This window comes from Trichechus manatus, unplaced genomic scaffold, assembly GCF_000243295.1.
Source record: "Trichechus manatus latirostris isolate Lorelei unplaced genomic scaffold, TriManLat1.0 scaffold00117, whole genome shotgun sequence".
In the NCBI taxonomy this organism is placed as follows: domain Eukaryota; kingdom Metazoa; phylum Chordata; class Mammalia; order Sirenia; family Trichechidae; genus Trichechus; species Trichechus manatus.
The window spans coordinates 7,909,056-7,926,050 of record NW_004444053.1 but is presented as its reverse complement, the minus strand read 5'-3'; the positions used below and the strand labels follow the sequence as shown (position 1 = coordinate 7,926,050).

Genomic DNA, 16,995 nt, shown 5'->3' with positions numbered 1-16,995 from the left:
GTTGACATGTCATGGGGTTGTTAACCAATGTCATAAAACAATATGTGTACTGACTGTTTAATGAGAAAGTATTTGTTCTGTAAACCTTCATCTAAAGTACAATAAAAAAATTTAAAAAAAAAAGTCTCAGTAAAAACAAAACCTTCAAAAACAAAAGAAACGAAAACAAAAATCTACAAACAAAAGGAACTCAGCACAGGAGAGTAAGAGGAACAAAGAAAACGTCAGCACCACAAAAAAAAAAAAGCATTACAAAATGCAATCCCACTCCTAGGAATATATTCTAGAGAAGTAAGAGCCGTCACGCTAATAGACATATGCACAACCGTATTCACTGAAGCACTGTTCACAGTAGCAAAAAGATGGAAACAACCTAGATGCCCATCAACAGATGAATGGATAAACGAACTATGGTACATACACACAATGGGGTATTATACAAAGATGAAGAACAATGATGAGTCTGTGAAGCATCTCATAACATGGATGAAACTGGAGGACTTTATGCTGAGTGAAATAAGTCAATCATAAAAGGACAAATATTGTATGAGACCTCTACTGTATAACTCATGTAAAAGTTTACACACAAAAAGAAACAGTCTTTGTTGGTTACGAGTGATGGGAGGGATGGGGGGAGAACTAAATAGATAAGTGGTGACTTTGGTGAAGGGTAAGACAGTACACATTACTGGGGAAGCCAGCACAGCTTGTACAAGGAAAGGTTATGAAAGCTCCATAGACACATCCAAACTCCCTGAGGGACTGAATTGCTGGGTAGAGGGCTGTGGGGCCCATGGTCTCGGGGAACATCTAGCTCAATTGGCATAACACAGTTTATAAAGACAGTGTTCTACATTCTACCTGGTGAGTAGCGTCTGGGGTCTCAAAAGCCTGTGAGCAGCCATCTAAGATACTCCACTGGTCTCACCCCTTCAGGAACAAGGGAGAATGAAGAGAATAAGATACAAGGAAAAGATTACTCCAAAGGACTAGTGGACCATAGCTACCATGGCTTTCACCAGACTGTACAGTACAGCTAGATGCTGCCCTGCTACCACCGACTACTCTGACTGGGATCACAATAGAGGGTGCTGGACAGAGTTGGAAAAGAATGTAGAACAAAATTCTAACTCACAAAAAAGACCAGATTTACTGGACTGACAGATGGGAGAAACCTCTAGAGTATGGCCCCCGGACACCCTTTTAGCTCAGTGATGAAGCCCCTTCTGAAGTTCACTATTTAGCCGAGGATTGTACAGCCTCATAAAACAAAACAGGACTAATGAGGCAGAGCAGTCTAGGGACAATGAGTAGAAGGCAGGAGGGAACAGGAAAGGTGGTGATAGGGAACCCAAGGTTGAGAAGGGACAGTGTTCACATGTCATGGGGTTGTTAACCATTGTCATAGGGCAATATACATACTAACTGTTTAATGAGAAACTATTCTAACCTTCATCTAAGGTACCAAAAAAGAAAAAAAAAAAAGAATTATTTGTGTGAGACCAAATTGACAACAGCAACTCAGAAGGTTTGATGGGAAGCCTAGGGTACAGTGAGTTGAAGATAATGGTGATGGAATAATTTGGGAAGCAATAGTGAGAATAGCAGCACAACTGGAAGAATGTAATTGATGTCACTGAATTGTACATGTAGAAACTTTCAGAATGGTGTAACTTTGGCTATGTGTATTTTCACCAAAAAAATGTCCTCAAGGTCGAGAAGGGAGAGTGTTGACATGTTGTGGGGTTGTTAACCAATGTCATAAAACAATATGTGTACTGACTGTTTAACGAGAAAGTATTTGTTCTGTAAACCTTCATCTAAAATACAATAAAAAATTTAATAAAAAAAAAGATGCAATAAAATTCATCTATTAAAAAAATTAGTATAGCACACTTATGAAAATATCCCTCACTGAGAGGAGGGTGCAGTTGACAAACATAACATAAAAATACTGTAATCCAGCTTTTCATATTATTTGATCAGCATACAGATTGAATAAGTACGGTGAAGGGATACAACCCTTATGCACACCTTTCCTGGATTTAAACCACGCAGTATCCCCTTGTTCTGTTCCAATGACTGCCTCTTGGTCTATGTGCAGGTTCCACATGAGCACAGTTAAGTGTTCTGGATTCCCCATTCTTCACACTGTTACCCATAATTTGTTATGATCCACAGAGTCGAATGCCTTTGCATAGTCACTAAAACACAGGTGAACATCTTTCTGGTATTCTCTGCTTTCAGCCTAGATCCATCTGATATCAAGCAATGATATTTCTGGTTTCATGTCCTCTTCTGAATTAGGCTTGAATTTCTGGCTGTTCCCTGTTGGTGTACTGCTGCAATTGTTTTTAAATGATCTTCAGCAAAATTTCACTTGTGTATGATATTAATGATATTGTTTGTTAATTTCCACGTTCTGTTGGATTGTCTTTGTTTGAAATAGGCACAGATATGACTCTCTTGCTGTCGGTTGGCCAGATTATTGTCTTCCAAATGTCTTGGCATAGATGAATGAGTACTTCCAGAGTTGCATTCGTTTGTTGAAACATCTCATTTGGTATTCCATCAGATCCTGGAGCCTTGTTTTTTGCCAGTGCCTTCAGTGTACCTTGGATTTCTTCCTTCAGTACCATCAGTTCTTTATCAAATGCTCCTTCCTGAAATGTTTAAACATTGACCAATTCTTTCTGGTACAGTGACTGTATTCCTTCCATCTTCTTTTGATGCTTACTGCATCATGCAGTATTTTGCCCACAGACTTGTTTAGCATTGCAGCTCAAGGCTTGAATTTTTTCTTCAGTGCTTTCAGCTTGAGAAATGCTGAGCAAGTTCTTCGCTTGTGGTTTTCTAACTCCAAGTCCTTGCACATTTCATTATAATACCTTACTTTGTCTTCTCGAGCGGCCCTTTGAAATCTTATGTTCAGCTCTTTTACTTCATCATTTCTTCCATTCACTTTAGCTACTTGACGTTCAAGAGCAAGTTTCAGAGTCTCTTCTGACATCCATTTTGGTCTTTTCTTTCTTTCCTGTCTTTTTAATGACCTTTTGCTTTCATAATGTATGATATTCTTGATGTCATTCCACAACTTGTCTGGTCTTCGGTTACTAGTGTTCATTGCATCAGATCTGTTCTTGAGATGGTCTTTAAATTCAGGTGAGATACCTCAAGGTTGTAGTTTCACTCTCGTGGACTTGTTTTAATTTTCTTCAGCTTCAACTTGAACTTGCATATGAGCAATTGATGGTCTGTTCCGCATTTGGCCTGTGGCCTTATTCTGACTGATGATATTGAGCTTCTCCATCATCTCTTTCCACAGATGTAGTCAGTTGGATTCCTGTGTATTTCATCTGGTGAAGTCCATGTGTATAGTGACCATTTATGTTGTCGAAAAAAGGTATTTGCAATGAATAAGTCATTGGTTTTGCAAAATTCTATCATGCTATCTCCAGTGTTGTTTGTATCACCAAGGCCATATTTTCCAGCTACTAACTCTTGTTCGTTTCTTTTGCATTCCAGTCACCGGTAATTATCAATGCATCTCGATTGCATGTTTGATCATTTTCAGACTACAGAAGCTAGTAAAAATCTTCAGTTTCCTCATCTTTGGCCTTAGTGGTTGGTGCATAAATTTGAATAATAGCCGTATTAACTGGTCTTCTTTGTAGGCGTATGGATATTATCCTATCACTGACAGCACTGTACTTCAGGATAGATCTTGAAATTTCTTTTTGACGATGAATACAATGCTGTTCCTCTTCAATTTGTCATTCCTGGCATAGTAGACCACATGATTGTCCAATTCAGAATGGCCAGTACCAGTCCATTTTAGCTCACTAATGCTTGAAGATACTTACCTTGAAGCAGTCCGTTTCATTTTTGACAACTTCCAATTTTCTTAGATGCATACTATACACATTCCATGTTCCTCTTACTAATGGATGTTTACAGCTGTTTCTTCTCCTTTTGAGTTGTGCCACATCAGCAAATGAAGGCCCTGAAAGCTCGACTCCATCCATGTCATTAATGTTGGCTCTACTATGAGGAAGCAGCTCTTCCCCGGTCATATTTTGAGTGCCTTCCAACCTGAGGGGCTCTTCTTTCAGCACTATATCAGACAGTGTTCTACTGCTGTTCATAAGGTTTTCGCTGGTCACTTTTTTTCAGAAGTAGATCACCAGGTCCTTCTTCCTAGTCTCTTAGTTTGGAAGTTCTACTGAAACCTGTCCACCATGGGTGAACTTGCTGATATTTGAAATACTACTGGCATAGCTTGCAGCACCATAGCAAGCTCCCACAGGATGACAAACTAACAGACGAGTGATGGTTATAATTTTAATGAGTGAAATTTTTATTTCTAGATATTCTGGAAATCTCCCTATTCTTTTTTTGATAGCATCTTATTCTTACACATTCAGTTTCCTTTTTTATGATATTAATCATTTTGAGGATACTTTATCAATTTTTCTTTCTTTGAATTATTTTTAAATAGTATTTTACCGTGTTTTCGGTGAAGTTTTACATAGCAGTTTAGGTTCCGATTCCACAATTTCTACACATCGTTCAGTGGCATTGGTTACATTCTTTACAATGCGTGAACATTCTCAATATTTCTGTTCCAGTTATTCCATTTCTATTAGTCTAGGTTCACTGCCCCCTTACATTTTCATCTTTGTTTTAATGTAATCTTTTACTGCGTGGTCTCATATAGGTGATTTTTTAACGGAGCACAGTACCTACAAGTGATATTCTTTATTTTGTGAGTCAGTCTATTATTTAGCTAAAAGGTGACCTCACGGGCTAGTTTTGGTTCATCTAGGGCAGTAGTCTCAGGGAGTCCTCCAGTCTCAGCCTGTCCAGTAATCTATTTTTTTGTTTGTTTGTATTTTAGGAATTTGAGGTTCCACGTTTTTCTCCCATTCTATCAGGGTCCATCTGTTGTGGCCTGATTAGAATGGTAGGTAGTGGTAGCTTGGCACCATCTAGTTCTTCTAGTCTCAGAGTAGATAAGGCCATGGTTCACGTAGACTGGTTAGTCCTGTAGACTAGTTTGTTCATTGGGTCTTTGGTTTCCTTCTTTCTCAATTGTCCTAGACAAGTAGAGACCAATAGTTGTATCTTTGGGGGCTACTCGCATGTTTTTAAGACCTCTTTTATTAAAAAAAAAAATCAAATTCTTAAAGTCAAAGTCAGCTAGTTGCTGACACATTCATGGTGGATTGTTTTCATGAGTGTTTTGGAATTTTATCTTGTGAGCTCATCTTCAGATGAGGTATATATGTGGGAATCTTGTACATTTTGTGTTGAAGATGCTGTATTTTCCAGGCACCCCAGTGATATCATTTTCTAGAGCCATTTGTATTATAGTTGCTAGTATCTTGGATTGGAGGTTCATTGTCCACATGGTTATCTAAATTTGAGTGCCAAATTTACCTGTGTACCAGCTCATGATTAATTTTAAAAGGGAAATGTGTTTAAAGAGCCAGAAGCATAAACCTGTTGGTATTTTTAAATGTTGACATAATTCTAATAGCACTCTTCTGTAAGTTCAATTGTCTATAACCATTTGGAAATCACGAGAGGCTGAATAGGCTTAATCGTTCAGTAAGGATGAATGTAGTTCTTAAAGTACAGCTAGGCCAAGTGTCAGCTAAGAAATAGACTATTAGGGCTTAACTGGGGGAGGAAGGGTAGCCAGGGATAGGGAGTACTTGGTCTGGATCTGGAAAAGCAGTGATAAGGTGACACTTTCAAAGGTGCAAACAAAAGAACAGGTAGTTGATCAGTAAGAGTATGGAGCAGGGTCTTTGGGGGCCACGAAATGAGTAGGGAGGCATGTGGGTTAGCAGGTGGTGGGTCAAGATCAAAGTGTGAAGGAATGAACTCAAAGCAGTAGGAGTGAAAAGTGAGAGAGAGTTGGTGTTCTGTAGCTCCTGGCTAAGCAGAACTAAAGTTCTTTGCTTACAGAAGAAGCAAAGTAAATCACCACGGGCAATGTGGGGTTAACTTATGTTATGCTAATTAACAAATTCCATTTATTTTTACTTTATGCGAAATAATATTCCAAATTAAATATATTGCTCTGTGTAAAGAAGAAATGTAAACCCACACTGAATCAGACAAATTTCACACTTGAAATACTGATTCAGACTTAGCTTAAGCAGTCCTTCCCACAAGTCATAGTTGGAGGAAAAGAAGTTAAAAACACAAAAATCTGCAAGTATGGAGAAAACTTACTCCTAATTTTAAAAAGAACAAAGGAGTAGGTTTCTCAAAGCCCATAACTATAAGTCTATCAAATTTTTCCTCTGGTATAGAAGACAGTTGAAATTTCATAAGGCTGTTTCTGCTTATGATTGGGTATGCATGTTTCTTTGAAGAAAACAAACAAACAAAACCGTTGCCCTCCAGTCAATTCCGACTCATGGCAACCCCATAGAGTTTTCTTGGCTGTAATCTTTACAGAGGCAGATGATCAGGTCTTCTGCGACACCGCTGGATTGGTTCAAACCACCAGCCTTTCAGTTTGTAGCCAATTGCAAAGCGTTTGTGCCATCCAGAGATCATATTTCTTTAAATAATAGCTAGAAAGTGGACATGTGTTATTCATTAGAAGAGTAGTTTTCAAACTTGCAACTTCAAAGCAAGTTGTCCCACTAGCATAGTTTGAAAAATCTCTCAGTTTGAATGTAAGCCAAATACAAAAAAATACTTAAGTGGAAAGGTAATTTAACATGTTTGTTGTCATTTTCACAGTCCCTGGGTGACACAGATGATTAAACACTGGACTACTAGCCAAAAGATTGGTGGTTCAAACCCACCGAGAGGCACCTCGGAAGACAGGCCTGGAGATCTGCTTCCAAAAGGTCACATCCATGAAAACCCTATGGAGCAGTTCTACTCTGGACACATGGGGTGACCATGAGTCAGAATCGACTCAACAGCAACTGACAACAATTGTCATCTTCACAGAAGATTTGCTTTACTTCTTTTTTTCTATTATTACATTAACAACTAAGATTGCCTTAAATTTTGTAATCATAGTTTAAGGATAGATTCGTAGCAACTGTTTTGGAATTATTTTACACAGTCTCTTTTTATCTTTCAGATTTTTTGTTTAAATTCTTGGTTATTGGAAATGCAGGAACTGGCAAGTCTTGCTTACTTCATCAGTTTATTGAAAAAAAATGTAAGTGACATTAAATGATCAGTCTTTCTTGCATGTCTTGTTCGGAGAATGCTCTCACCTCAGATTTGTTTACAGCAAAGTTTCTGAATATTTTTTTAGGAAAAAAATCATTTTAAAAGTATTTTTAAATAACAGAAAAGGTTTATGCTATTAAGCTTTTGGTAATAAGGTTGAATTTTTTTAAGTTAGCATTTTAATATTAAAGTGGTTCACTTTTCAACATGTTAACAATACTGCACATTTTACAGATATTGAAAGATAGTATATTTATGCTGGAGGCAGCAGAGGAATTCTTTGACAGGAATTCTGTTTACTGGCAGGCAAAGACCAGAGGAACCCTAGTGGTACATTTTGGATAAAATATTTCGGTCCTCACAGTAGCCTTGTATTGTCATTAAGGCAGTCATTGCCACCAGTTCTATTTACAGGTTAGGAAACAGCTCTAGAGAAATTGGTTGTGTGCTCTTAGATTTCACCTAGTAACTGGTAGGTTAAAATCCAGGCCTTTTGACCACAGAACCTGTCTTTTTCCATTGACTTGCACTGTTTTGGTAAAGAAGGTTTAATTTTTTATTCCAAACTATGTGAGACCTTCGTAAAATGGAGAAGACTGTAGGTTTGAAAGGCCCTTAAAATAGACAATGCTTTTATAATAATGGAAAGAATTGTAGAGAATGACCTGTTTATTTAGTAGCCGTTGGATGAAGGCTCAAAAATGGAATGAATCTGATTTGATGAAGTTCATCTTAAGTAAGTATGCATATACCTTACCAAAAAACCAAGCCCACTACCATTGAGTCGATTCTGATTCATAGCAACCCTATAGAACAGAGTAGAACTACCGCATAGGGTTTCCAAGGCTGTAATCTTTACAGAAGCAGACTGCCACATCTTTCTCCTGCAGAGTAGCTGGTGGGTTTGAGCTGCTGACCTTTCGGTTAGCAGCTGTGCACTTAAACACTGCGCAACCAGGGTGTAGGTGGCAAGTAAAAAGAGGAAAAGAAACAGTATAAGATATGTTGACAAAGAGCTTTAAAGAATAGAATTCTAGAAATTTATTCTGCTACTTCCATTTTCATCGACCAGAATCTTGCTAGAGTCTCTGTTTAGTGAGATGGACCTAGCATGGGTTAGTGATAGAACCAGTCTTATTGAATTTAGCAAGTATTCATTCACTGGGTGGCCCAAGTTTCTTTACAAGTTGTCAAAACTTTGCTTTGTACAGTCTCAGAAAATAATGCCCTTTGATGATGATGATGATGATGATGATGATGTGCGCTGTCAGGTTGATTCCGACTCATAGCGACCCTATATGACAGAGTAGAACTGCCCCAGAGGGTTTCCCAGGCTGTAATATTTACAGGAGCAGACTGCTGGGTCTTTTCTCCATGGTGGCCACCAGTGGGCTCGAACTGCTGACCTTTTGATTAGCAGCCGAGTACTTAACCATTGTACCACCAGAGCGCCATTCCCTTTGATGGTCCTCGCCTAATTTCTGAGGATGGAGCCTGGTGCGCATGTTTTGGCTAGTCTTAGTGTTCTTCTTGTGGCCATGTTGTAATCAAGATACCCTTGGCCTTTACGTGTCTCTTTTTGGAGACTTTTATTCCATGTTTTGCCTGGTAGCTTAATTCAAGTGGGATGTACATACTAGCTGTGTTCTACCTAGGCATGACTCAGACTGGTGTAGTCAGTATTAATCTTTCATCCCCTTCAGCAACAACAATCAGTTGCTGTCAAGTAAACTCCAACCCATGGCAACGACTTGTGTGTCAGAGTAAAACTGTGTTTCATAGGGTTTTCTATGGCTGATTTTTTTCAGAAGCAGATCACCAGGCCTTTCTTCCAAGGCACCTCTGGGTAGACTCAAACTTCCAACCTTTTGGTTAGCAGCCAAGCACGTTAACCATTTGCACCACCCAGGGATTCCTTCATCCCCTTCACTCACCAAGAAAACAACAAATGCAGTGGTCAAATCATATCCTTGATTTTTGCTAGATTTAAATTTTGCCCTACAAAGTAGAAACTAGTCAATAGGCTATGTAACTATATTTGATTTTAGCTTATCCTTTTATTATCACAGAAATTTCCTTTTGCAGAGAGCTTATTTTAGTTTATCATATGACTTACTTTCCCTGCCTCCCTGCTCATTCAGACAGTATTGATTTCTCCAGCAAATTCATTCAGAATTATTGCCATATAACACTAACATTTATGAAAATTCAACATGGGTTTTTTTCTTTTCTTTGGCTCTGTCTTTTCCTTCTTTTCCCTTAGTCTTTGATGTCCATCAAGTTTCTTTTGTGGGCTGTAGTACTTTTCCTTCTTTTTATTTCTTTAGAATATTTACCTATTCATATAGTTTCAATATCACAACCTTATTATTGACTCAGTTGCAGAACTGTTGTTGGGGAGTTAGTCCTTTCAGGATGGTCTGCAGATATGGTATACACCCACCATTTGTGAATACCTTAAGAATGGACAGTTAGATTTGGTTCTGATATGGCATGGCCCCATTTAAGCCTAGGTCTTAAAATGTGTGATTTATTTCAGGAGTTTTGAGGAAAAGTTTTATTGTCTCTTTGAGAATAGGGACTGTGTGTATTCTATTTGAAACAGGAGTGCTTTTGTTATCAGCTGACTGTCCAAACAAATGACTAAAGTAAATTAAGTTTTCCATTGACTTAACCCTTGATTTTAGTTTTACTTGTTTAAGTCTGTAAGCATGTTTCCTTAATGTTCTAAAATTAAGTATTTTGTTTTTGTTTTTCTTTTTTAGTCAAAGATGACTCAAATCATACAATAGGAGTGGAATTTGGTTCAAAGATAATAAATGTTGGCGGTAAATACGTAAAGTTACAGATATGGGATACAGCAGGACAAGAGCGATTCAGGTAGCTTTTTCTCTAACTTAATAACAGTGTTTGAAAAGTGGATTGAAATAATGAGTTATATTCTCTCAATATATAGCTCCCCCACCCCATGCTGATTTCAGAAACCTCTGGAAGCTTTAATTAAAAGATGGGTGAAATTCTGTTTAGCTTATGAAGCATCGATTTACTAGCAGAACATTAGAAGGCTCAGAGTGAATGCACTGCAGTTTAGAGGCTAACTTATTCTGTGGGGATAGTGATGGGGAAGATGTAGCACTGGGTTGTACAGTATGCTTTTAGATTAAATCAGTGCAGGGTCATAGTGCAAACAATTTCTGTATTTCACTTCTAAAATAATTTTTTTTTAATATCTCTTATAGGGATTTTGTTTTTTGAATTTTTTTGATGTTTTACATTAACGAGCATGTTTTGATGGTTTATATACAGTTCACAAAATATTCTGTCCTCCAACTTTAGATTACAATATAGTCATAATTGATGTTTGTTATGATGACTCCCCCCGCCCCAGACTGCTGCAGAGCTGTAAAACAGGGAAAATGAGAGAAATCTTTTACACGTTTAGTATTCCGTAACTACTAAGGCAAGTAGATTAGTATTTTAGTTTTGTTTTTCACGCACATGCAGATATTCTCATTTTCAAAATTAAGTTAAATAAAGTTCACCCCTACTACAAGCATTTCACTTAATTATATATGTATATTACTTAATATAGATGTCATATATTAAATGCTCAGTAGTCGTTTGCTTTGAAAATATCTTAGCCATCTTTAATCACAACCATTCTTATGAAAGGGCTGGTTTAATTCAGACATTTGTATCTCCTCCCTCCAGACCCCACTGAAATGGCTGTACAGTAATGAAAATAGCATTAACTCAGAAAGACCAAGATGGGGGAATACACTATTATGTTTGAGAAATTTCCAAAAAAATTTACAGATGAGAAGCGGATGTAGTTTCGACTGACTTAAGGCAGAGGATGCGACATCTTAATTTCCATAATGGAGGATACCAGTGATCAGGAAGCTGTTTCTTCCTGCTGAGGCCAGAAATGTTCAGGGTTTCGAAGCATCAGTTTCTATAGGAGGGAGAGGTTGAAATGTTTACACACACCAGATGGGGGATATAGTTTCTAAGTTGAAACAGTATCTAGACTCAAGGTTGTAGGCATAGCAGAGGTCAGGGTCGGGCGAGGCCTGAGAAGAGGGAGACTAAGCCAAAGTCTGTATGCCCGATGGCTGGAACCCCAGCGCTTTCCCCCACCTACTCCCTGCTTCTGGCAGCCAGGATTAGGCGTCCCACGCAGGAGAAAGGACTGTTCTCTAGAGAAAACCAAAAGAAAAGGCCTAAAGATGCTAACGTTTGGTTTCACCAATAAAACAGCCCAATTCCCATCCAGTCATCTTATGAGAAGTCCATCAGTCGGCCCCTTCTACCCACACATACAGAGTTTCTTTTAGACCTTTTAATTCCTTGCTCTTAAATATAAACCAGCAACCAAGGATATCGGGCATTTGAAGGGAGTTTATAAAATAAAAGAAAGAATCTAAGATAAATAGGAACTTGCAGAGAACACGAAAAACACTAAAACTGCAGTATCCTTGGAAATTAGAACAGATATTACATTCAAGTAATAAGAACAAAATAACATAAGAGAATAGTCAAAATAGCATATTAAATAGAGTAGGAAAATAAAGCAGTCTCCCAAAACATAAAATGAACTCGAGGAAAAATGGGAGAGACAAAATAATCATACAGTATTAATCTAGGAGGTCCAGTAACTGACTATTAGACTTCTAGAAGAGAGGGGGGAACAGAGGAGACGATGAAAGAAACAATAGAACATTTTCCACTGAAGGAATGAGATTCCAGATCATGTGAAATTTCAAAACAGCGGGATAAAGTAAAGATCCAGAAAGGTTCTAGGAGTTAAAAAAAACAGTTACATATAAAGAATTAGACATCGGAATGGCATTGGACTACTCAACAGCAACATGGTAGACTAGAGGAAATTGGAGCATTACCTTTAAAACTCAGTGAATTTTTTTTAACCTAGAATTCTAACTTAGCCAAGCTATCAATTAAGTGTGAGAGTAAACTCAGAATGCTTTCATATATGCAGTAACGGGGGCGCTACCTTCCACACCCCCTTTCTTAGAAACTTCGCCAGTACAAAGGAGTAAGACCAAAAAGAGGAAGATCAAGTCAGCAGAGGGATTCCACACATAAGGAGCCCTGGTGGCGCAATGGTTAAGCACTTGGCTGCTAACCGAAACGTCTGAGGTTGGAACCCACCCAACTGCCCCGAGGGAGAAAAGACCTGGTGATTTGCTCCCATAAAGATTACAGCCTAGGGAACCCCATGGGGCAGTCCAACTCTGTCGTATAGGATCACTGTGAGTCAGAATCTACTCAGTGGCAAACAGCAACAAGTGGAAGAGAGGCCGCCTACGTCCGCTGTAAGAGGCGACCTTGGGAAGAACTGAAAATCTCGTCTTTATCATCCTGCCACCCGTCTTCCATTTCAGTTTGTGCCCCTCAATGGTAGCGATCTAAAGATAGAAAGGGGAAGGTTCAAGCTACATAACTGCCTTTGGGGTTTAAGAGCTAAAAAGTAAATTTTAAAATAGCTGTGCTTTTCCGAGTAGTTTGGGGATTTTTGTAAGTTCCACAGTTTTCTTTTTACCTACAGAGTAAGCACTGTTTATTTTTATTACTATTTTTTAAATAATATTTTATTTTCAGTGAAGTTTTATACAACAGTTTAGGTTCCCATTCAACTGTTTCTACACAAGTTGTTCAGTGACATTGGTTACATTCTTCACAATGTGTGAACATTCTCATTATTTCTATCCTGGTTGTTCTATTTCCATTAATCTTGTTTCCCTGCCCCCTTATATTCTCATCTTTGTTTTAAAGTAATTGTTGTCTGTCTGGTCTCATATGGGTGATTTTTTTTAAAGGAGCACAGTACTTATGGATGATATTATTTTTGAGCCAATTTGTTATTTAGCCACAAGGTGACCTCAGGGGTTAGTTTCACATCAGGGTTTGAAGAGAGATCAGGGCAAGTCTTGGGGAGTCCTCTAGTCTTAACCCCTCCAGTAGGTCTGATTTTTTTTTTTTTTTTAATTAGGAATTTGAGGTTTTGTTCCATATTTTCCTCCCATTCTAGGCACTGTTTATTTTATTCTGCAAATGTTTTTAATGACTGCCTGGCAATATCCCAGGCACTGTGCTGGGTACCAGAGCATGCTGGTGAACGAGCGCACAGGACCCTGTCACATGGAGGGAAGACAGACAGCAAGTAAACATACAAAAATCATGTAATTACCAAATGAGATTAGTGCAAGAAAGAGATGGTGTGCTGAAGAATGGCAAGGGTGGGGTGGGAGGGAGGTGTCCTACTTGAATGAACGTGGTTAGGGAAAACCTTTCTGAGGAGATGATGTTTAATAAAGCCTGAAGAATGAAAAATATAAATTTAAAAACCAGCCTTGCTTGTGGCGAGTACAGACAGGGGCAGGAGGGAGCTTGGTGTGGTGAAGAATGGAAATGAGACCAGTGTGACTGAAGCATGGTGAGTGGGAGGTTGCCTAAGGACAGGCAGGGTCTTACAGACACAAGGAGGAGTTTGAGTGTGAAGTGAGCCGGGAACCACTGAAGGATTTTCAGTAGGGGAGGGACCTGATCTGATCTGCATTCTTACACAGCCACTCAGGCTGCTCCATGGAGAACGGACTAGGCAAATATGCATGAAACGGAGACCAGTCATGCGGCCATTGCAGTGGCCAGGCAGAGATTTGGTGGTGGTGGTGGTGGTGGTGGTTTGGATTAGGGGCGTGGCAGTGAAGATGGAAAGACGTGTACAATGAAGGAGATGCTCAAGTTGCAAACAGGGCTTGGCTGATGGATTGAATGTGGAGATGGACACAAAGGAGGAGTCAAGGACACACAGAAATTTCTAGCTTTAGAAACTGAGTGGATGGTGATATCACTTCCTATGCCAGGGTGGAATTGGAACTGGAAACCAAAACGAGTTCTGTGTTATAAATGTTAAGTGTGATGTGTTAGACAGTCATCTGGAGATGCAGAGTGGACAATTGGATTTCTAAGTAGGTCTCAGAAGTCATCTGAGCTGGAGAAACAAATTTGAGTCAAAAGTGTTGATAAGAAAGAAGATCCGAAGGAACTCCAATCCTAATAGGGCAGATTAAGAAGAATGATCCAGAGTTGGAGAAGATGAAGTGGCAAATGGGAGAGGGGGAAAATCAGGAGAGAGTGATGGAGGCCAGATTAGAGGTGAAGAAATGGAGACATGGTTAAAGACACCTCTTTTGAGAAGTTTGGATGTAGAGAAAAGCAAACAGTGGAATACTAGCTAGAATAGAAGGGTTGTATGGCATATTTTGTTTTTGTTTTGTAAGATGGGAGATACTGGAGCAAATTTTATTTTACTAATGAGAAAAATCTAGCAAAGAAGGAAAGATTGATAATGCATGGGGAGAAAGTGAGAGAAAAAGCCCCTGAGAATGAGAGAATGGATAAGATGTGCTCAAGAGCTCAGTTGAAATAGATGGAGCAACATTTCCTTCTTAGTAATGGGGGGAGCAGAAGATGAGCGCAGGTGCAGTGATGATTGTGGGTCAGTGGTCAGCAGGTGAGGGTGCGCCTACCTGATGACTTCTCTTTTCCAAGGGTAGAGAGTGGAGAAGGCTGTTCAAGAGAGAAACTATGGAACTCACAAAGGATGAGAGTAGGATTCCTGAGTGCCTCAGTGCTCATTTAGGCTTTGTGATAGCTCCCTTTACCTCACCCCTCTTTAGAAATTCCCAGAGGTGTCTTATGTTCGGTGGAAGAACATCTGCATTTTTAAAAGAAGATCATTCCTCACCTAACAACTCTGCCACCACCCTAGTCTGTCAGTTTGACATACTGTGGTGATTTTCATGTTGTTGTGATGCTGGAAGCCATGCCACCGTGTTTCAAATACCAGCAGGGTCACCCATGGTGGACAGGTTTCAGTGGAGCATCTATACTAAGACAGACAAGGAAGAAAGGCCTGATGATCTTCCAAAAATCAGTCAGGGAAAACCCTACGGACCACAACAGAACATTGTCTGACTCACTTGCTTTAAACATGTCATCAAGATGATCAATCACTGGACAAAGGCATCATGTTTTGTGAAGTAGAGGGTCAGCAAAGGCGAGGAAGACCCTTGGTTAGATGAATTGGCACAAAAGCCACAACAGTGGACTCGAACATGCTGGTGATTGTGAGGATGGCACAGGACGAGGCAGTGTTTTGTTCTGTTATACATAAGGTCACCATGAGTTGGAGTCGACTCAACAGTAGCTATCTAGTTCTCTCGGATTACCTTCTTATTGTCACTGCAACATGATTCAGATAGAATAACTTTTCTCACATACGTTCAGATATTGGTGAATCGTTTGTTTTAAAAGCAATGTTAGTCCCTGTGTCGTGGTTTGTAAAACAAAAATAGGTGCTTGTTTATGGGAAGGTGGTAGTAAAGGATCTTGACTTTAATTCTTTCAGGTCTGTGACGAGAAGTTATTACAGAGGTGCAGCCGGGGCCCTCCTTGTCTATGACATTACCAGGTAATGCACGTCCCATCCTGGAAGGTGCTGCTCAGCGCTCTGCTCCCTAAAGTCTGTGCTTGGGTTTCGCGATGCTTGAGCTCCATCTCCGTCTGCATGCAGCATGTGCGTGTACTCTGTGTGGGCAGCACTACTAGCGTTTAAGAAACCACTGCACCCTTTCATTTTGTGTCCTACATGTCTTTGAACCAGCACCAACCCCCTGCTCTCCTATGTAAAGAAATATGGCTGGATGGTTTAAATAGGTAAAGTGACCTTTAGTGTTTCACTACACATCTTAGCCTGATGCTTTGACCCTATCCTTAAGGTTCAAAAAGCGAAGCTTTATGTCAGGTAAGTTTTCAAAAGTGCATTGATAGAGGTTCAGGGTATATACTGAACCTAGGCTGCCTGGGTTCAAATCCCAGCTCCACCAGTTACTAGCCGTGTGACCTCCTCAGGCAAGTGACTTAACCTGTCTAGGCCATAGTTTCCTTGTCTGTAAAATGGAGGTGATAATCATAATATAATCCTCATGAGTATTGGAAGGCTTAAATTAGTTAATATAAAGGACTTGGTACATTATAAGCATCTAAGTCTGCACTGTCCAATATGATAGCTGTTAGCCATGTAAATTAATTAAATTTAAATGAAATCCAGTTCCTTGGTCACATATTTCAAGCATGCAGTAGCAGTGCAGATTATAGAACAGTCCCATCCTCACAGAAGTTCTGTCAGAGAGTGCTGATCTGAGTGTCTGTTAACCATGTCTTAGGAACGTGGAAACTAAATGGTGTGCTCTGAAGGCCCTTTCAGAATAGGAACCTGTACAGTGAGAGGATGTTGCCCTTCCTTCTGCCTCCTGTAGTCAGTGTCTGGAGGCAGGCACTCTGACAGGAGGAGGGCAGCTCCTTGCCCCACCTCACCGCACTTGCCCAGATGGTGAGAGGCTCAGCCTGCTAGACTGTCAAGTACTCCATCTACCAAAGTGTATTGTGATAGGAAATTTATCCTTAAATGTATAAAAAAAACCAAACCTGTTACTGTCCAGTTGATTTCAACTTGTAGAGACTTTATTGGACAGAGTAGAACTGCCCCAGAGATTGTCCGAGGCTGTAATCCTTTACAGAAGCAGACTGCCACATCTTTATTCCACAGAGCAGCTGGTGGGTTTGAACCACCGGCCTTTTGGTTAGCAGTCAAGCACTTAACTACTGCACCTCCAGATCTCCTTCCTTAAATGTATATAAGGACAGAAAATAGCAGGCACCGAGAGTCATTCCTGGAGACAAGCAGATCTGGTCAAGTCC

At 39.6% G+C, this 16,995-nt stretch overlaps 1 protein-coding gene across 5 annotated transcripts in view; it reads left to right on the top strand.

Annotated features, from left to right (window-relative positions):
- RAB4A (RAB4A, member RAS oncogene family) overlaps window positions 1-16,995 on the top strand; it is a 68,066-nt gene that overhangs the window by 38,050 nt on the left and 13,021 nt on the right. For 4 of the 5 annotated variants that reach the window (XR_002825264.1, XR_002825262.1, XR_002825263.1 and 1 more), the window contains exons 2-4: window positions 7,115-7,195; window positions 9,975-10,089; window positions 15,644-15,706. Coding sequence is in view for 2 of the 5 variants with exons in the window: in XM_004384123.3 (XP_004384180.1) it covers window positions 7,115-7,195; window positions 9,975-10,089; window positions 15,644-15,706 (259 nt within the window). In the remaining 3 variants the exon portion in view is untranslated. Of the gene's footprint in view, window positions 1-7,113; window positions 7,196-9,974; window positions 10,090-15,643; window positions 15,707-16,995 lie in introns of those variants that run through there. The other variant, XM_023738480.1, reaches the window with a different exon arrangement.